General features: G+C 40.9%; 2 protein-coding genes and 1 long non-coding RNA gene across 8 annotated transcripts in view; 1 reads left to right on the top strand and 2 right to left on the bottom strand.

Annotated features, from left to right (window-relative positions):
• Positions 1-6,435, bottom strand: part of LOC148360373 (uncharacterized) — a 60,124-nt gene extending 53,689 nt beyond the window's left edge. For both annotated transcript variants that reach the window (XR_015851057.1, XR_015851058.1), the window contains exon 1: positions 6,337-6,435. This is a non-coding gene — a long non-coding RNA (uncharacterized LOC148360373). The remainder of the gene's footprint in view (positions 1-6,336) is intronic.
• Positions 1-9,523, top strand: part of LOC148360372 (adhesion G protein-coupled receptor L1-like) — a 35,226-nt gene extending 25,703 nt beyond the window's left edge. For 2 of the 5 annotated variants that reach the window (XM_088341186.1, XM_088341184.1), the window contains 9 exons: positions 501-721; positions 2,415-2,481; positions 2,551-2,639; positions 4,048-4,216; positions 4,290-4,439; positions 4,505-4,601; positions 4,671-4,766; positions 7,339-7,359; positions 7,552-9,523. In XM_088341186.1, the coding sequence (XP_088197312.1) occupies positions 501-721; positions 2,415-2,481; positions 2,551-2,639; positions 4,048-4,216; positions 4,290-4,439; positions 4,505-4,601; positions 4,671-4,766; positions 7,339-7,359; positions 7,552-9,059 (2,418 nt within the window). In that variant the 3' untranslated portion in view covers positions 9,060-9,523. The remainder of the gene's footprint in view (positions 1-500; positions 722-2,414; positions 2,482-2,550; positions 2,640-4,047; positions 4,217-4,289; positions 4,440-4,504; positions 4,602-4,670; positions 4,767-7,338; positions 7,360-7,551) is intronic. The other 3 variants (XM_088341185.1, XM_088341188.1, XM_088341187.1) reach the window with 3 other exon arrangements.
• A 1,943-nt stretch (positions 9,524-11,466) lies between these two features.
• LOC148360371 (phospholipid phosphatase 3-like) lies at positions 11,467-18,599 on the bottom strand. The gene is made up of 6 exons (XM_088342949.1): positions 18,416-18,599; positions 16,347-16,501; positions 14,665-14,930; positions 14,530-14,587; positions 12,080-12,256; positions 11,467-12,013 (listed from the first exon to the last, which is right to left on the bottom strand). The coding sequence occupies exons 1-6, from the start codon at positions 18,498-18,500 to the stop codon at positions 11,930-11,932; spliced, it is 825 nt and encodes a 274-aa protein (XP_088199075.1). The 5' UTR covers positions 18,501-18,599; the 3' UTR covers positions 11,467-11,929.
• Positions 18,600-21,409: the final 2,810 nt, after the last annotated feature.

The following is a 21,409-nucleotide window of genomic DNA, read 5'->3' as shown; positions in this document are numbered from 1 at the left end:
AGAAAGCGAGAGTCGTATACACAGACAGTGAGGAGGCAAAGTGAGACATAGTGAGGGGGAGAATGAGGGAAGAGAAAGAAATACAGAGAAAGAGGAAGATAGAGCAAGACATAGAAAAAGAGGAAGAAGGAAAATAGAGCAAAAAAAGACAAACTTAGAGACAGAAAGTGAGAGAGTGTGAGAGTTCGAGGGAGAGAGGGAGAAGAGAAAGACAAAGACTGAGACAGATAGTGGACAAGGAGATACAGATTATTCGTATTATTATTATTACTACCCAAGAAAGACAGCGTGAGAGAGACAGAGAAACAAAGAGAAATATAAAAGAGAGAGATGAAAAAATGTTAGACGGAGGGAGAGAGACAGAAAAAGAGAAGGAAACACACGTCAAGAGAGAGCGAGAAAAAGAAAGAAAAAGAGGGATCCGGACAAACACACTGTGGAATACGTTAGCGTTAGCCTTTTTCCCCCGTTGACGCGTCCGGCGCTCCGTCTTTGGCTAGGTGTTGTGCTCGCTGGTGGCGGGCCTGCTCCACTTCTCTCTGCTCTCGGTCTTCTGTTGGTTATGCCTGGAAGCCGTGGAGCTCTACGTCCTGCAACGCGAGGTGTTCGAGGCCCGAAATTCCCGTCGGAAATATTTCTACCTGAGCGGCTATTCCGTGCCCGGCCTGGTCGTGGCCGTCTCCGCCGCCGTCGACTTCAGGGGCTACGGATCCCGAACCTCGTAAGTCGCTTTTTATTCGCCCACCGGCGTCTGGGAAAAAATACTTTTCTCTCTTCTTGACGTTTTATATTATTGGATCTTTTTTTTTTTTTTTTTTTATTTTACTAGAAAACATTGAATCAGTCATGATAGAATTAGAAAGATACGTTACATAGTTTAACAAATAAAGTGAAAGGATATTTAAATGGTAAATGGACTGCATTTATTTAGTTCTTGTCAAGTCACTGAAGACCCCCCGAATCACTTGACAACCTGCTTCACACTTACCTATACACACAATCACACACCGATTGTACTCAATAAATGTATAAATATATAGTAAATCAAATAAAAATAGAGTAAAAGATTTTCAATAGCCTTTTTTTATTAGAAAGATAAACATCAGAATTGCAAAAATAGAGATACATCTATGTTTGTGATCTATGTCATTATAGTCAAAACTATATCAGAATGAGTCAAATTAATTTTAAAATTATTTTTACCATAAAAAAATCTAATAAATAATATACAAATATAAATTGGCAAAATATAGAGTGAATCATATAAAAATAGAGTAGATATTGTTAAAAAAAAATCATTTTTAACAGTCTTTTTTATGACACAAATATAGTAAATTGTATAAAAATAAGGTAAAATTTCATTTAATAATCATTATTTTACTTAAACCAAAGTATAAATATAAACATTGTAACACTACGACAGTAGCCTAGATGGTAGTGTGCCCGCTTTGAGACTGGGAGGTCGCTGGTTCGCGCCTCGACCGAGACATACCTAATTGGTATAATGGCGGCGCCCTCTGTTGGCTGCGGCTGCATCGACTCGCTACAACGGGTCAGGTGTATCGACATTTCGTTCTGTGTACATTGTTACAAAGAATGACAATACAAAGGAAATTATTATTATTATTATTATTATGTATATACATCTTCAAATACAATAAATACAATTAAAACAGAAACATAACATTTCATATTTGTTTTACGGGACAATTATAGTCAATAAACCAAATATGGTAAAATATGTATTTTTACAAGAAAAATGAACATAGTGAGTAAATCATCCAAAAATAGAGAGTAAATTCTGTCCATCTATTTACCAAAACCTCGTGGGTCAAGAACACACTCAGATTCACTAAGCATCCACTCCACTTCGCTCTTCCCAACCTGACACTGAACAATATGCCCACAGCGCAACAAGGGCTGAGTTGCTGTCCCAAATAATAACATTTAATAAATCAATGTTTTACTATGGAAATAAAATTAATAAATAATTGAAAAAATATTGTAAAATAATATTGTATTCATATTTTACCATTAAATAACATGAAATATTAATTAAATAATGATTTTACTAAATAAATAATATAACAAATATCGTGAAATACTAAATAAAAATAAAAAAAATTGATAATACATGAAAACACTTTAAATAAAACAATACTTTATTAGAAAAAAATGATATGAAAAAAAAAATATATATATAAATATATATATATATATATATATATATATATATATATTTATTTTATTTTTTTTTCCAGACTAATACATGGGGTAAGCATGCTAAAAATAGAATAAAATAACATTTCCTAAATTATTTGACAAAACAAATAATTACAGTCCATTTTAAAAATCGAAGAAAAGGGGAAAATTTGCAATATAAACCATGCCAAATTTGAGGATTTGATTTTTAGCTGCTGGCTTCGGAGCGACAATTACTTCATTTGGAGTTTTCTGGGACCGGCCGGCGTCGTCATCACGGTGAGTTGTTTTCAGGGCCCGCCAAAATAAAAGCCCGGTAACGAGGCTTCGTTCGTTCATTTGCGGCAGCTTAACCTGCTCATCCTGGTGATGACCTTGCACAAGATGCACAGCACCGCCGCCCTCAAACCCGACTCCAGTCGCCACGACAACCTCAGGTATATACTCAAATAAAATCTGCTTTTTTTTCGCTTTCGACTTTTGAAATCAGAAAAACATGGTTTAAAATGATCCGGTATGACAAATAATTCCTTCAAATAATTGGGTAGAACAATCGGAAAAATAGGAAGGAATTTTGGATTATTTATCTTAGTTTGGTGGAAAAGAAAATCAACACAATGTTTTGTTTTTGGTTGAAATTCATATTTCCTTCACATTTTAATGAATAATATAATATAAAAGCAAAGCAAACCAAATGAAATACTAGTAGGTGTAAAGATCAAAAAATATTTCTTATTTTACTGTGAAGAAAAGTCCTGGAAATCATTTTTACGTTGTATTTGTTTAATACTAAAAATGAAATACTTTTGCCGATTAAACATGTCTCGTATCACAAAAAATAAATATGACCATTTATAAGTCAATAATGTCAATCAATCAGAAAAATATACAGTACATGAATGAATTCATATAGAAATACAGTAAAATAAGGAAAATGTTATTCAAAACGATTTTTCTTATTAATATTATTAAAATACATAGCTAATGGAAAACATATTTTATTCAAAAATAATATAAAAAACGTCTCATCTCCCATTTCATTAGCTGCACCGCTTATCCTCAGTAGGGTCGCGGGGGTGCTAGAGCCCATCCCAGCAATCATCGGGCAGTGGGCAGGGGACACCCTGAACTGCTTGCCAGCCAATCGCAGGGCACGCAGGGACAGACGACTCGCTTGCTCATTCACACCTAGGGACAATTTGGACCGGCCAATTCACCTGAAATGCATGTCTTTGGAATGTGGGAGGAAACCGGAGTGCCCGGAGGAAACCCACGCCAGCACGGGGAGAACATACAAACTCCGCACAGGAAGTCCCGTAGCTGGATTTGAACCCACACAGGAGGTTCCCAAGACCTTAGAACTGTGCTGCACACGCGCTAACCACTGCCCATAAAAAAAAAATATATATATATATATATATATATATATATATATATATATTGAGATGATAATACAGATGAGATGAGAAAAAAACGTATCAAAATCAAAAATCAATATTTGTACTTATAATTTTACATACAAATGTAAAAAGCTAGTTCGATAAAAAATATAGTTCTAATATTAGAAAAATGAATGAATAAAAACAAAGTTGAAAAATAAATACTTGTACATACGCAAGTTTTAGCACAGAACTGTAATATACAAAGAAGTATTTGTCTTATTTTATAAAAATATATCCTAAAAACAGTACATCAAAATCTAGAAACATGGTAAAATCAGGTAAGAATATATGAAAGAATACAAGCCAGGGGGGCAAAGTACAACAAGGTGAAGAGAGACCGACTTCACGTTTGGGCACGTAAAAAATGTAGTATTTTCTTTTCTTAATACAAGGTTTTTTCTAGGGCTTGGGCGGTGGGCTCCTTGACGCTGCTCTTCCTGCAGTGTGTTAATTGGTCGTCGGGACTGATGTTTCTGGCCACGCCCACTCTCCTATTGGCCTATCTCTTCGCTTCCCTCAACACGGCGCAGGGCTTCCTTATCGCCATTCTGCACTGCACGCTCACCAGGAAGGTCCGCCTCCTCTCTTTCTTAGCCCGCCCCTCGCTAGTTAGCCCTATCTCACTAACGCTAGCTCCGCCTTCAGGGTCAGAAAGACTACGGACGATGTCTCCGCCTCTCCCGGTGTTGCTCCGCCTCCTCGGCCGGATCCCCGGACTCGACTAAAGGGGGCGCTCTACGTTCCAACAACCGCTACGGTGGCGGCCAAGGGCGACGAGCCGCGGCTAACAGACAGGTTAGCGCCCCCTTTTGGCGCTCCTTATAGGCCACGCCTTTCTGATTAGCTCCGCCTCCCCGCAGAGTCGAATCCGGAGGATGTGGAACGATACGGTGCGGAGGCAAACCGAGTCCTCCTTCATCGCCGCCGACGTCAACGGCACCCCGACCATGAACAGAGGTTAGCGTGGATTTTTTTAGCCGCCGCGCTAGCAAAATGCCGTCTATTTACGTCTTTTTGTGCACGTAGCCGCGCTAGGAAATCATTTCCTGCAGACGCACACGGCGGCTTCTCCTTACGACACCATGTTGGCGCAGGGGTACAACCAACCCTTCACATCTACAGGTAGATATTCTTATATTTTGGTCATTAGTGAAGGGATAATGGCCAAACACGGCGTCACCGTTATCTCCGGGTAGCATGCCTTAAAAAATTCAATTAGCTGACACAACTTGCTAGAAGGATTCAAAGGATTTACCGTTCCTTAAATTAGAATATATATTTAGAGTTTCTACAGAAGTAGAAGAAAAACTTGGTCGTTTCTCCTCCCTACTTCTTGGAAAGTAGAGAGCCCAGGGAGTTGGGCCAAGATAAGATTGGAAGCATTTATGTTCTTCATGAGAATTGATTTTGATTTTCTTTAAAACAAATAGCATGACTCAGTCGTGTCTTCTCGCTACCTCTTTGTGAGCTATGCAAGGTGCCGGAGAGCTCAGCCAAGATAAGATTGGAAGCATTTATGTTTTTCATGAGAATTAATATCGATCTCCATAGAAGTCATAAGACAAGGCCGACGTGTCTCCTCTCTACCTCTTCATAATGTATGAGAGGCACTGGAGAACTCAGTGGGGATGAAATTCGAAGCATTTACTGTATGTTTCTCATGAAAATTTATTTTGATTTTTTTCATAGAAGGGGTTGCACAGGTTGGTTGTGTCTCTTCTCAACCTCCCTGTCACTTATAGCCATGCTATAATATTCAATAGGCCAACACTACTTGTTAGTTTTTATGTTATCATTCAAATATATCTAGATTTTCTATACAAGTAGTAGCACAACTTGGTTTTGTTTCCTCTACAACTCTTTGTAATATGTTGATGATTCTAAGCATTTAGGTTTCACATCATATATTTAGTTTGAACTAGTAGCATAACTTTTTCTTGTCTTCTCTCTACCGCTTTATAATATGCACAGGGCACTGGAGACTGGAAACTCTAAGCATTCATGTTCCTCACGCGAATGTATTTGGATTTTCTATGGAAGAAGTAGCACAATTTGGTCTTGTCACCTTCGCTACCTCACTGTAATGTGCGTGAGGCACTCGAGTCATTTCAGTAAGCCATGCTATACTATTTAATCAGCTGAGACGACTTGTTTGAAAGATTCCAAGTATATTTGTTCTTCACTAAAATACATTTTGATTTCACAGAGAAGTAGTAGCACAACTTAAAGGTGTCTCCTTTCTATTTTTTCGTAATGTGCACGAGGCGCCGGAGAGCTCAGATTGTTAAAAAGATGCTAAGCATTTTTGTTGTTCATGATATAATTCTATTTCTGTTAAAGTAGTAGCACAACTTGGTCGTGTCACCCCTTTACCTCTTCAGAATTTTGGACAAAATTGGTCGGGCTTCTGAAAGGTAGCCGACATATTCAGTTCTGTTTTGTTGAAGAATGTTTATTATCTTTTCCTTTTTTGGTCCTGCGTGTATTTATACTCTATTTTAAAGCCAATTTCATGAAGATGGAACGCTCCTTGATTAAGATGAACAGCTGCCCAATGTAGTTTCCCCTTTAATCCATCAGCCTTGGTATATTTATTTGGATTTCTTAAACTTTTATTATTACTCAAGTCGAGTATTTGTAAAGCCCTTGATATTTTACAGCTCATAAAATACAAACAAGAGTGTCAACTTACGCGTAAAGCAGTTTCCAGGCGTTGAAGAAGAAAGAAAAAGAAGTCAACAGCAGTAGTAGTTGCTAGCTTGGTGGCGAGCTAGCACTTCCTGGTTAGCCGTATCATGTGACTGAGCTCACCAATTAAAAAAATGCAATTAAACACAGTAATATGCCGTACAAAGTGCTTTATTTTCTGAACATTAAGGAGATTTCTCTCAGTCAATAATAGATGGATGAAAAGAAATCATGACTCAGTGAGTGCAATTGTGGATTATTTACGTTAAAGATTGGACTGCTGTGATGTTGTTTTCATTTTAATAAAACAAATGAACAAATGAAAATAAACATATTTTATTTTAGAAAGAATGTAAAAACGTTGTTGAATGAAAACAAAATATTTTTAAAATATTCATTTCTCTAGAAAATAATTTGAAATCTTGTATTATTTATTTGTAGATATTATTATTAAATATTGTATTAAAAAATATTATTATAATATTAAAAACATATTTTATTAGAAAAAATGTAAATATTTAGGAAAACAATTGTTTTGAAAATATTGTTTTAGGAGAAAAATACAATTTTGTCAAAAAAATAAGTATCATAATTATAAGATAAAATAAGACAATAAATATTTCAAATTTATATTGTACATAAACACAGTAACACACTAAAATCTTAATGAATATATTCAATAAAAAACATTTGCATTTTATATATGTATTTTATATATAGGTATTTTAGGTGTATAAATGTGTATTTTATTTAAGAAATGACATAAAAAATATAGTACCGGTAAAAATGGCCTGCAGAGGGGTGGAGATGAAGTGATTTTTTAAAAATATTGTATCAGAAAAAGAATACAAAATGTAGTGAAATAAGAAATATAATATTATTTATATCTATTTGATTAAAAAGAAAAATCCAGTGCAGGTAAAGCCCAAAAATAGTAGGAATATTTTGTCTGCTGTGGTTTTGTTTTTGACTTTTGTCCTCTCTGTCTTTGTCTCCCTCGGACCAGTCGGAACCTTTCGAAGCAAGAGTATGAGCTCTTCTTTTTTTTTGTGATCGCCTTTCATAAACATTTTATCCAATCGAATCCATTGAAAAGTCAGACAGCAAAACTGGCAAAAAAAAACTCGACTCATCCGCTCATGCGTAGCGTCATGCAAGTCAGATCACCGTTTCGCCGTCCCCGCCCCCTTTGCTAAACCCTGTTGTCATTGGTCCCTAGGAGCGGGCGGATCGCAGAGCCAAGAGTCCTGCGGATTGGACAGCGTCTGCCTGAACGGGGGCTACACCCCCAACTCCTTCACCCTCCACGGCCTGGGCGCCGTGCCCGGATCGCGATCCGGCGTCGTGGGCGCCGCCGACCTGCTCAAAGAAGGGAGCGCTTCCGGCGAGGACCTCTCCCCCTCTCTGCTGACCCCGCACGGCGCCGCCGACGGGATTCCCGGCAACCTGTCGGACGCCGCGGCCTTGGAGAAGATGATCATCTCGGAGCTGGTGCAGAGCAACCTGCGCCCCCCGGGGGACATGCCCGTCCCCCCCGAGCGCTACGGGAGTCTGGCCCGGCCCCAGCAACCGGGGGCCACGCTGACCCGCAACGACGTGCCGGAGGCGTGGCCGCATTTGAGGCGAGGGGGTGAGGAGCGGGATCGCGGCCACCCCCCGCCGCAGGGCACCTTGGGTCGTCGCGGGATCCAGGACCGGCAGGGGCGGCCTCCCGAGGTGCAGGCCCGGCCCTACGCCACCCTCAGCCGCGCGCCCGCCACTTTGACCCGCCACCGGGGGGCGACCGAGCCGGGCGGGGGCGCCGACAAAGACAGGGAACGCTACAGAGACCGACCCCTCCCCCCGCCTCCCCCGCCCCCTCCGCAGGAATCCCAACCCTCTTACAAAACCTTGGAAGAGCCGCTACTCACGAAGCCGGACCCCTGGCGAGGCGGGCAAGACAGGGACGAGGAAAGCTTCCTCCTGAAAAGGGAACTCTCGGAGCGATACCGAGGAACTTTGGGCTCCCGGAAGAGAAACGGAGACGCGGGGGAGCGGAAGGGAGGCATCGAGAGGGTGGGGGAGGACAGAGACGGCTGGGGGGGGCGCCCGGAAACCTTCATCACCCAGCGTCAAAATTTCGGCGTGGACGGGTGGAGGGCGGGGCCGGACCAGGACAAGCAGAAAGACCGGGCGCTGGATGTTTGGCGGGGAGGCGTGGACGTGGACCGGGAGGAGCCCCCCCTCTTCGGGAGGAGGCCGCTTCAAGATAGGGGGTCGCTCCGGTATCGCCCCCAGAGAGAGGATTCCGACACCTTCCCTCTGCCGTTGACTCCCGACCTGGACCTGGACCCCGACGCTTCCCCGGTCTACGACCGGGACTCGGACCCTTCGCCCACCTACCCGGGGGATCTGTCTTCGCCTTTAGCTCTCTTCCCCGGGAACTCCCCCCCGACGAATGTCTTTGACCCCCCTGCCAATAATCTTTACCCCCGCCACTCCCCCCAGGTGTACAGCAGGGGAGGCTCGCCCCCTCGCTTTTACGGCCGGGCCTCGCCGCCGGCGCTCTCGTACCCCGACAGCAGCCCCGAGGACCTCTTCCCCCCCGGCCCTGCGACCCGCCCCCCTCCGGGCCCCCGGCCCAATCACCTGCAGACCTTTTATCAACCCCCGGCCGACGGGGACGCCCCCTACCGGCCCTCCTCGGACGGAGAGGACGGGCAGATGCAACGGGTGACTAGCCTGTGACTAGGGCGGTGGTGATCGGGGCCTAGAAAACGGGGAGGCGGGACCTAGCGTTTAAGCTAGCGCCGTGACGGTGCCGCATCCCGATTGGTCGACAGGGAGCTACGGGCCTCGCGACGACAATTTTGAATTCGGCGAAAAACGATTCACCGTTTATATCCTTATATACTTTTGCTGCGAACAATACTTAGGGGACGTTGTGTAATATTTGACGGCTACATGTTGCCGTTTTGTATCGTTCAAAACACAGTCTCCGTATCACAAATAAGAATACAAAATCACGGGGACTCAAAGTGACTCAAAAGCAGCATTCAACGAGGTCAGCTCAGTTGACGACCCAAGTTAGAGATTTCTTTGAAATTCGGTGCCATCGCCAGCCGCCTGACGTCGATCCTCACGTTAGCAACTTGGCTGAAGGCCATGGCTGGCTGCTAGCCACTATTTTTTATGATGGGCCGCTCCTGCCTCGTCCTTTCACAGCCCAGTCCTGCGATTCAGATATCGTCGACTTTTCCACTGTTTCCTTCTCTAGCCGCTGGTGCTAGCCATTCGGCCGCACGCTAGAGCTCGCCGCTATGGCGATGACTGGCTGCTTCTGCATCGTTCTTTAGTGTCACTCTCTCTTCAACAGTCCTGAGATTCAGATCTCTTTGACTTTTCCACCGTTTCCTTCTCTGGCCCCGGTTTTACCGCGAGCTACGGCTAGCGGCTATTGCGATCGATCGCCGCTCTTGTCATTTGCCTTCGACTGCAGAGTACTGAAATTCAGGCACCTTTCGCCTTTTTCCACCGTTTCCGTCTCAAGCCACTCAAGATAGCCACTTGAGTTAACTCGTGTAAAAAGTGACCGTTTAAAGACTTATCATTTTGATCGGACACACAAAAGTCGAAAAAAAGTTTGTTGCCTCCCTACGAGCGACGAGGTCACGGATGGCCCCTCCCCGCTTCTATATCCCGATCACCACGAGACTCCTCCCCCGGCCCCCCCCTAACCCCGCCCTTTCCCCCTTTTATTACTTTTCTAGGAACGTGACCCGTCGAGGGTTCTTTCTTCCCCTTCGCCACGTCTTCCTGCCTCGTCAGTGCTTTGATTCTCAGCGGCCCGTTATCCGATCTTTACGTTGCCCCGCCCCCGACTCCGCCCCTTTTCGTAGCAAGAGAAACGCGCGTTGCCAAAAAAATAAGGAGAAAACGGTGCATGACTCTCCGGCGGTTCTTACCAGAACGACGAGCATGGGCGAGCCCACGCCAGAAGGTTTGTAAATAACGGAAAAACGACTTTTACGATTTCTGAGGATGGCGTCGTCACGGGTGGACCGAAACTGGAGCGCCGGTCGTCAGAACTTTCGCTTCCGCGTGAAACCTCAAAACTGCCGGACGTCCTTGAACATTGTACATACGACCTTCAAGTGTTGAAATCGTCTTGTGTTGCTATTGAAGTCCGAGTAAACGTCAAATCAAGTTTGGTCTGGGCTCTCCCTTTCATTTTCACATTATTTGTTATTACTCTAATTATTATCATCGTTATTATCATCATAGGAATTCGTCTTATTTTTAACAATCTTCCTATTTCTTAGAACTAAAGCATTATTATTGTTCTTTTTTAACATTTTAAAAACAGTTTTATTTTTTTGAAACAACATTCCTATCTTCAATGATTCTAAATTATATTTTAAAATGTTTGTGTTATTTTATTTAGGAATAATTTGGATTTTTTTGAAAGGTTTAATTTTTATCTGAAAATTATTTTTATTTTCTTAAGTAACTCCCCCTATTTTTAACAATAAATATTGTAAACAACAAAACAATGTTCCTAATATTTCTGTTCTCAAGTTTAAAACATTTGATATCATAGTCCCATTTTCCTTTTAAGATATTCCCTTTCAAACAATAAAGCTTAATTTTGTTATGATCTAAGAATATTTGGTTTTAAACAATGTTCCTATTTTTATTGACACCGTTTCAGATTTACATTTTATTCCTTATGATTAAAAAAGTATTTTTTTATATTTTTGAACAACTTTCTAATATTTTTTTATTAATAATTATTTTCATTGTTTATTAAACAAGGATTAAATAACTCTTTATTTTCAAACAATATTTCTTTTTTTAATTTAACAATTAAATTTTACTTTACTTTTTAAGTTAATGTTCAAATTATTTATAGATTTAAAACACGACTGTTTATTAAAATTTGAGAACTATTTTACCATTTTTTAATCTAAGAATTATTCATTTATTTCAAATCATGTTCTTAATATTATTTTAAGATGTTAAAATTAGATTGAGTTTTTTTTTAAACAATATTTGTATTTTGGGGGAAAATATTTGCATCAGAAAAAAAAAAATTTAAACCAAAAGGGATTTTTTTGTTCATGTTTTCCAATTTTTTTAAGTTTAGAATTCTTTTGCCAAAATCTAACAACGTTTTTTTTTTGATGAAATAACTATTCTTTGATTTTGTTGTGTTCCTAAGATTTTTATTGAGATTTCAGATTTTTTTTTTAACTAAGTTCCAATTTTTTTAGGATTAAGAACAATTTTTATTTTTTTACCTGTTTACTAGAATGAACCTATTTTGAACTCGCTTTCCTCTGATTTTTATTTTGATTTCTGAATTATTTTGTATTCCCATTTTTTTACGAGGACAAAACAACTTTCTTTTATTTCTTTTAAACAATGTTTTTAAATTCAGGCATTATTTCACTTTTTTTGAAGTGTTCCTTTTTTTTAATATTTAAGAATTATTTGTAGGTTTTTTGTTTGCCTAACTTTCTTTTACGAATTAAGAAATCAGATTATTTCTACCAAGTGTTGACTTTTCTACATCCTGTCAGTCTTTTCAAAATAAAAGAGACGTTCCACCTCAGGCTTCAGCAGACGCTCGGTGGCGCCGACGAAGGTTCGGTGCGGTTTTTCGAGACGGTTTCCTCGAACATGGACGAGATGTAGAAAGCCTGCAGGGGGCGCCCTATGAAAATGAGTGGGCCGCGTTGGCGGACTTGAGAGTGGGCGGGGCTTACCACCCAGAAGGCGGTGCTCGCGCCCACGAGGAAGCCCGCCAGGACGTCGGTCGGATGGTGGCGGTTGTCGGAGACCCGGGTCAGGCCCGTGTAAGTCCCCAGCAGGACCAGGAAGAACTGAAGAACCGGTCTCAGGAGGCGGGCCTTGCGCCACGTCAATCGGGCTTGCAGATAAATCTAGAAGAAGGGTGGAAAAATACTACTTTTTTAATGTAAATATAGCTTGCTTCATTCTTCAATCATTGACTTTTTTCCACCGTTTCCTTCTCAAGCTGTTCATTTTAGCCACTTGGCTGCACGCTGAAGCTGGCCGTTGTTGTTTGCTGCTCCTGCTTTGTCCTTTACCGTCACTCGCCTTCAACAGCTAAGTCGTGTGATTCCGCTAACCATTACTAAATATGACTTGCCCCGTTATTTCCCTCTCTAGTCACTCAAGATGGCCACTTGGCTGCGAGCTACAGCTCGCCGCTAAATTTAGTGTTAGCCGCTTTAGACATCGATCCCCGATTTGAGTGAACTAAGCTTGCTTTGTCCTTCAGTCGTTGACTTTTTTGAGCCCACTGTTTCCTTCTCAAGCTGTTCATGTTAGCCATTCAGCTACAAGCACGGGATTGTCTCTGTTGTCGCCATCGCTATTGTTAGCTGCTCGTGATTCGTCCTTCAGTGTCACTCGCCTTCCTCGGCAGGTCACGCGAGCAAACGTCACTGAGTCGGTTCCAATTTTTTTCACTCTTTCCTTCTGTAGCCGCTCTCCTTCGCCACTTAACTATAGGCTTTGGCTCGCCGCTTCGGATATTGTTATCGTTATCTGCTCCCGCTTCGTCCTTTAGAGTCACTCGCCTTTCGCAGCTGAGTCCGTTGATCTGTTTCCTTCTCTAGTCACTCATGTTAGCCACTTGCCTGCAGCCTGTGGATCACCTCTATCGTTAGAGTTAGCTGCTTTGTGTAAAATCAAGCTTTCTACCTTCTCCAGTCTTTGACTTTTTTCCCTACCGTTTCCTTCTCTAGCCAGTCAAGTTAGCAACTTGGCTACAGGCTACGGCTCTCTGCCAACGGCTATTGTTATTGTTTGCTGCTTCTGCTTCAGCCACAGCTGGTCATCCAGGTAAAAGTCATTCAGAAATCTTTTTTCCCACCATTTCCTTCTCTAGCCACTCATGTTAGCCACCTGGCTGCACGTTACGGCTTGCCTCCTTTTTTATCTCGGGCGGCTCCTGCTTGGTCTTTCATGATCGCTCACCTTCAACAGTTGAACTCTGTGATTCAGACCTTTGACTTTTCCACAGTTTCCTTTTCTAGCCCCAATCATCACGTCATCCACTCAGCTACGGGTTATGGATTGCCACTTTTGTTATCGTGAGCTGCTCTGTGTCAATGTGTCTTTTACAATCTTTTTAGTAACTTCTCCCGCGAGCCACGACCACCAGCTCTGACCAACTCCAGGTATTGACTCTTTTCAGCTGCTCTGGATATATCCAGCGTAGTACGATTTATTCAAAATACATTGAAAGTAAGTTTTTGGATAAAATAAGAACTATATTGATTTCATTTTTATGAAATTGTATTTCAGATATTTATAATGTGATCTTTATTCTTTCAAACATTGTTCTTTTTTATAGGTCGTTTCTTTTAACACTGTTCCTATTATTTCAAGTTATTTTTAAACAACATCCACATTTTGAATGTTTAAGAAGCTTTGTTTAAAAACAATTAAGTCAAGTCAAGTCAAGTCAAATTTCTTTCTGACGCCCTTAATCACAAAAATGTCTCAAAGGACTGCACAGGATTACAGTTACAAAATGACACAATTACCTGATCTTAAACCAGCATGCGGGCAAGGAAAACTCAAAAACCTCAGTGTGAGGAGAAAAGAGAAACCTTGAGAAAGGACCTCACATGTGGTAATCCCCCTTCCAGGATTGAATTAGAACATTGTTTTTTATTAAGCATTATAAAAACAATTGATCAAATTCCGTTTTTGTTAAAAACTTACGTTTTGCCAATTTACTCAATAAATAAATCAAAATAAAAGTTGGTAATGCTCAAGCAAAAGAAAGACATGAATCAATGTTTTCCTTTTTGCAAAACAATCCACCTCCTTTTATCATTTTTTAATCATAAAATGGAATATATGGGTATTTGTATTCAAAAGAAATGAATGACTTGGATTTATTTTAGCCAAATGATGACATCATATGTATGAATAAATCATCGAACCCTTACGTTGGGTGAGGGTCTCCGGTGACCCGTTTCAAGGTTCTAAAAGTGATGTGTCTCGAGGGGCCACAAAATCAAATTAGGATGGGAATAGACGCTCAGGGGTGCATATCCTCTTTTTTCTGCTGTTGTATTTATTATATTGTGCGATAAGTAAGACCCCGGGGTGAAATGAACCGCTGATATCCTATTTAATAGGCAACAAATAGAGAATAATACATTTGTGCACTCACGGCTAAATACAGCACGGTGTACATGGCAAAAGAGGCGTGGCCAGAGAAGAAGGACTTCCTGTTTGGGCGAAAAAAATCCAATCGAATTGGAAATAGAATAGGAAAAATGGAATCGGACGACGGGAAGACGCTCACCTGGCCTCGTCTAGGGCCGCTCGCTTGACGTCCGGGCAGGTCAAGGAAGTGATGTAATTTCCGGGTGTGCAGTTGAGCGCCTCGTAGGTGAGACCGCAAACGGACAGGAAGTGGGGCCGCAAACGGCCCGCGCTCAATTTGGCAACGTTGGTGAGCGATTGGCCCGCGAGGCAGCCAAACAGGAAGTCAGCCGCTTCTCTGGAGACGCGCCAAAACCATTCGGAGGGGCCCGAGTGGCGCAGGTGATGCCACTCACCTGTCGACACCTGCGGGCGGGACCCGAGAGGGAGAAGGAAGACTCAGAAATGCGGTAGGTTTTGCTTTTTTTTCTTTCTTCCATCTCCACAAAGAAAAAGTACATTCAAGTAGAAGTGAAACAATAAATCATTTCAATGAATGGATAGATAGAGCGACCATAAAACAAAGAGGATACAAATAAGTCCATTTGGAAATCAAAAAATGGAAAAATTCACACAAAGAAAAAACTCGAATCTGAATGAATTAAAAAAGAGTACACGTTCAGATATGAATGAAGGATTTAAAAAATACATTAATTAAAAACAAAATAGCTCAAATCTATTTAGAAATAAAGCAATAAACATATAAACAATTCAAGACAGAAAAAATAGAACGCAATTTATGAAAAAATAAAATCAAGAAAAAATGACTACATTTGGACATGAATAAATAAATGCAAAAATAAATACATTGAAGCATGAGTCAATAAATATAGGACTCAATAAATGAATGAATAAATGAAAAATGTCTTTTATGAATAAATAAATGTATTTATGAATAAAGAAAGACAATTTCAAACAGAAAAACAGAAAAATAAACTTCAAACCCATTAAAAGATAAATAATGAGGTGTATTTAAACATATATTCAAACATTTAGAAATACATAGATGAATAAATACATGGAAAAGTAATATACAAACAAATAAATAGATAAAAAATAAAGAAAGAAAAATTAGAATATAAAAAAATCAAAAACAAAATAAAATAAAATGGGGAATACTGGACCCCGCGACCCTACTGAGGATAAGCGGTGCAGCCAATGAGATGAGATGAGATGAGATGAGGGAATACTGGAAAAAAATAGATACATCAAACAACAAATAAATGAATGATTTAAAGAATACAATACGAATAAGAAAAAACAATACAGAAATACATTTAACATAAAATAAAAATCACTTTAAAAATGAATAGATGAACGGATATATGAATAAATATTTTCAGATATTTGCTATTAATACCTAAAAATATATACTCAAACTTAATGACTGAATGAATACACAAATAAATAAATGAATAAACCACTAAATAAATATGTACACGAATGACTAATCTTTGAAATAATAAATACAAGAATAAAACACCTTTAAAATAAATAAAAAAATACAGTCAAAATGATTCAATAATAAAACAAATCAGTTCAAAATGAAAAAATGAGTGTCAAATATTAAAATACATCGATAAATGCAAATTAAAATGAATGAACACAAAAATGTAAAGATCTCAAAATACAACAAAAATAAATAAATAAATAGATGAATAACCTCTGAACTAAACACATCAATAAATATATTTAGAAATATTTAAAAGAATAAATAAAGACACAAACCCTTCAGGAGGTGAATGGCGACGCCCCCTCCCAGAAAGGGGCGTGTCTACTCACCGCAACGGCGGCGAGCAGGACTCCGCCCACAATGAGCACCTTGTCAGGTATGATCTCGGGTAGGTTCGGGTAGTCGATCCCGACGTCCCCGCAGAAGAAACCCCGACGGATTGGGGTCACCAATTGAAGCTCGCTCGCTAAAAAGGGGGCGGAGACTGGCAGGTGGGGGGGCGGGGACACAGGGGGCGGGGCGTATTATTTGTTATTATATATATCTTTAACTTATTTTGTTTTACCGCTTATTCCTCATATTACTGTAGATTATTTTGCGTTTTATTTCTTATGTTTAATTTAATGACTTATTGTTACTTTTTAGATATTTTATCACTTTATCACTTTACTATTTTTTAGACCTAGATTTATTTGAATGTTCTATTTGATGAATTTTTATTGGTCATTTTTTAAATTTGTATTCATTTACCGACGTATTTTTATATATTGTTTTAGATTTAAAACATACATTTATTTTGGGATTCGTTGTCACGGTCGCCGTGGCGACCAGTCTGCCGCGCCCCCGAACTCAAGCTGGAGCAGATCAGCTGATTGCTGGTCTGCTACTTAAGGCTGGGTTGTGGGTTTGGCGGGCGCTGGCTCATTACACATTCCCCGGTTTGTTATGCCTTGTCCTGTTTTAGTTTTAAACATTGTCCGTTCTGTTATGCCTTGTCCTGTTTAGTTGAGTTGGAAGAAACAACTGTTTGTTTTGTCATGTCCCAGAGTTTTGGACAACTTTTATTTTGGTGAATAAAAGTTTTGGATCGTTACGCAATTGAGTTCTCCCTTCCTGCCTCCTGCCTCCTGCCTCCGTTCCGGTCCGATCACTCCTTCCACTCCACCACGCCTCGTGACATTTGTTTCTGTTTTCATTATTTCTTTCTCCCAATTTTCAATAAAAAAGTAAAAAAGTTCAATTACTTTTTTTGTTGTGGTCTCTTATTTCTCATGTTTTGTCCTGTTGTTATTTCAACAATATTCAATGTTAGGAGATTTCCTTTCATGTTTTGTTCTGTTAGAACTAAGTGGTATGACGCCATATTCCAGATAATAGCTTTCACGTTTCCTTGAGCGTAATGTTTAGTGTATGTCCCAACAGGTCCCGGGTCTTCTCGATTTCATTTTTTGTTCTGTTTGAACGCGTTGGATTTTCATCATGTTCTACGTTGTCTCCTTTCATGTTGCGTTCAGTTAGATCAAGGTAGTCAGTCTGCCAGCATTTTATTTCTTGGTCTTGTCATGGAAATCTCCTCGTTGCTGTTCACGTGTCAGATGTTTCTTGGGTTCTCTTTTATGCATGTTTTGTCCGCTTAGAAGGAGTTGCATTCTTCTCTCTTCATGTTTTAGAGCGAGTGTGTTTCCCGACATGTCTTCTGTCCTCCTCTTTCACGCCTTGTTCATTGACATTTCTGCTTTTTCGACGGTGCCAGGAGCACAACAGACGACGGAGAAGAAAAGTTTCTTGTTTTGTGACTCGTCAACGGCCTCCAGACAAAAGAAGGACGGGGCCGCGGCAGCAGCCCGGCACGGCCGTCGCGGGCGTCGCGGGCCTCGCGGGCGTCGCGGGCCTCGCGGGCGTCGCGGGCCTCGCGGGCGTCGCGGGCCTCGCGGGCCTCTCGCAGGCGTCGCGGGCCTCGCTCACGCCCACACGAACCCGCTGGCATCGCACGCAAAAACCAAGTCGGCGGAAATATAGCATTCCCCAACGACTCCGCTCTGCTGGATTCCGGTTTCCATGGAAACAAGGAGCATTCCCGACCCGGGTGATGTACAAAGCGTCCAGCACAAAAAGAACAAAAAGGTCAAATGAAAGTTGGGGCTGGATTTCATTTTGTCCGAGCAAATTCATGGAAAATATTGGAAAGAGAAACAAACATCCACATATAATAACTCCCTAAGACGTGACAGTACACACACATTCATTATTTTATTCACTTTTTGTTCATTCATTAGAATTGTTATTCATGTTTTTTTCATATTTGTGTTTTATAATACAGTTTATATTTTTTAATGCAAAAAAAAACGTTCGAAATGACGCAATTACTTCATAACATGATGAATGAGTTTTGATTTACCTAAGCAAAGGCAAAGCAGGTCCGAGAGCACCAAAATCTTCTTGTTACATCCATTGTCTTTCTTATTGTTAGTATTGTTTCCCATCTCGGTCGTTAGCGTCGGTACCGGTCCGGTCCCGGACTGCGAGCCTCTGGTGCGACTGGACCGGAAGAGCCCTCGCACGCAAGCGCGCTGCGACCCGAATTGCTTCTGCATCACAAAACATATCACAAACTTTATTTTATCAATCTTTTATTTTGTAAAGTCCCGACGCGCGCCGGAACCGACGCGGTCTGCGAGTGGTGACGTGACTTTAGACGCGAAACACGATCAGAGGGGGAGTCAAATTCACAATAGGTTTTCAGCCTTATAACTCATCGTGCCCTTATTAATAGTATCCATGAATTCGATATCAACGGTCGAGTGGCAAAATGGCTTATTTCTGTTCTGTGCGAAGAACTGTATCGATCTCGTCAGAGCCGCCGTTATGCCAAGGAATGCATCCCTGGCGAAATTGGCATTCCGTAGCGGGAGCGCGCACACCTCACTCTCGCTACTATAAGCACTTGACCTGCTTTGATCTCACTTTGATATCACTTTTCGGGAATGTCATGGCGAACATTTAACCAAAACCATTTGGTCTTGCTTCTGTTGGAAATGGAATACAACTCAAAGCATTTCGTCTTGTATTTGTTGCGAATGCAATCGAACGGTAATGCACACCGTATACAAATCCCTTTTGAGCAAGTAACATTTTCATTTTGCCTTTTTCTATTCAAATCGCTCGTATGGAAACTCTTATGCACTCTACCATCAAGCTTATTATGCTGAAACGAACCGTCAAATCATCAACAGATAAACGGAAGACGAACGGGTTGGATTTCTTCTCATCGTCAAACGAGACGGAAGACGTCAATAATTGTATTTTGTATTTGACTTGAATAAACAAATCATCCCGTGCTTAATGAAACCACCCTCAATCATACGCGACACAAGGGTTCACAGTCAATCTGTTTATTGCCCAGCAGAACTTCAGCTGTTCTAAATTCTGTGGAACTTTCAAAGGAGTTAATTCACAGATACTTGATAAAACTTCCCAGCAAATTTTCAGCCGGCCCAGACAAAATTCCAAATTTCTTGCTTAAAAAGCTAGCTGACTTTTTATGTGAACCATTATTTTACCTGTTCTCTAGATCTTTTGAGGATTCACAGCTGCCTGAGGACTGGCTTAGTGCTATTGTCATACCGATTTTTAAAGGGGGGGAGCACAACAAGTGCAGCATTTGGCCATGCTCACTCTCAGCATTAGTTTTTTTTTCTTTGTGTCGTGTTTTGATTAATGTATCCAACAATACCTTCAATAAACATTTCATTTAGTCAACAAAACAATACAAAAATCAGGGCATCTATTCACGACTGCGATCGTCTTCAGCGCGATGCTATTTAGCTGACGCTACGGCAAGCGCTGAAGCCCATAAAGTGCCAAACGAAAAAAACAGTCGCAGACGCCCATAACTTAACAATTGATGAGGTTCGGGAATTTTAACAGTTATACAACAATAACACAGATTTTGTGAGAATTCAAAAAACATTCAAACGATCCAACGTCACGGGATGCACATTTCGGCATAACACCGGCCCAAGGCATAAACGAGCTCAGCGGCTGCTTAGGATCTTTGCAACCGCTAGGGGGCCCCCAAGAGTGGTTCACTTTTTGGGTGCCAACATTGTCACTCCGCGTGTCCGCTCCAAAGTACTTGTACAGAAATACAACAAAAATACTACGCAATAACTACAAAACTAAATATCATTTATAGTGCTTGAAAACAGGGACCTCATATACTGTATTATTTGAAAAAATACAAAATACTACTAGAGAATGATTCACTCCAAAAATACTACAAAAAGAAAACTACAGGAATTATACAAAATACCAAAAATAATAAATATATAAATCATAATACTATAATATAAACAACTACCAGATAAATATTATTACAAAAATACTGTTACAAGAGGTTTACATCAGAAATACTGCAAATTACGCCTACTACAGAAACTACCCTAAGGAAATATCACAAAAATACGACGAAAATAAAACTACTGCAACACTGTACTGGAAAAATACGACAGAAATACTACAGATATACAACAAACATTCTTATATGGAAATACTACGAAATAAGAGAGAGGTAGTACAAATATACTACAAAATAATACAACAGTAATACTGCAAAAATACTATAATCATCAAACTACTGTGATAATACAAAAATACTGAGAAAATACGACAGATATACAACAATCTCAATGTGCTGCCTCTGTCTCTCTCTCTTTCTCTCTCTCTCTCTCTCTTTCTCTCTCCACCTCTTCACTTGTCATGTCCAGGCGTCCAATAGAAACTTTCCATTAGCATTGTCTTTATCAAGCGCTGGTGAAGTTAGTGCATCTCCGGAAACAAAAATTCAATCTTTTCTATCTCGGTGTGGCGCAACATGGAAGGGTCAGAGTTAGATGATTCAGTGTCACAAACCAGAAACAGAGACGGGACCCGATAGCGTTCGTTTTATTCCGTTTTTATTAGGAAAGAGAGCCGCGCTCGCATCCACGATCCCATGATCGTCGGTCACGGCTAGCAGACGGCGGGAACGCGGAAGTGGCGCTTCCGTGTCGAGCGAGGGTCGTCGTAGACGGCGAGAAAAACAGGTCGATGGCCGGGGCGGAGGAGCAAAACGGAAACGGGTCCGGTAAAGAGGTCGGCGACAGGTATCAGGCAGGTAACAGGGAAAATACAGATCGATGGCCGGGACGGAGGAGCAAAGGCAGAAACGGGTCCAGAAAACGGTCTGCAACAGGTACCAGGCAGGAAAACAGGGCGGGATAATGTCGCAGAGTACAAAAGCTTGCCTAGCTGAGAGCATAGGTTCGGAGACGGTCCGACGGCTCGCTTTCGGAAGACGGGAGCTTAAAAAGAGTCCGACAGCCGATCGGATCCCGTGGCTGTTGGCGCCAAC

The sequence above is a fragment of the Urocampus carinirostris genome, chromosome 8 (assembly GCF_059441175.1).
Source record: "Urocampus carinirostris isolate Australia breed hairy pipefish chromosome 8, RoL_Ucar_1.0, whole genome shotgun sequence".
In the NCBI taxonomy this organism is placed as follows: Eukaryota; Metazoa; Chordata; class Actinopteri; order Syngnathiformes; family Syngnathidae; genus Urocampus; species Urocampus carinirostris.
This window is presented reverse-complemented; position numbering and strand designations above follow the sequence as displayed.

Coding starts and splice junctions, on each gene's coding strand:
- LOC148360371 (XM_088342949.1), bottom strand. CDS start 18,500: ATGGGAAACAATACTAACAATAAGAAAGACAATGGATGTAACAAGAAG. Junction 14,931..16,346: donor TCCTGCTCGCCGCCGTTGCG/GTGAGTAGACAC, acceptor TCCCGCCCGCAG/GTGTCGACAGGTGAGTGGCA. Junction 14,588..14,664: donor GCGGCCCTAGACGAGGCCAG/GTGAGCGTCTTC, acceptor TCGCCCAAACAG/GAAGTCCTTCTTCTCTGGCC.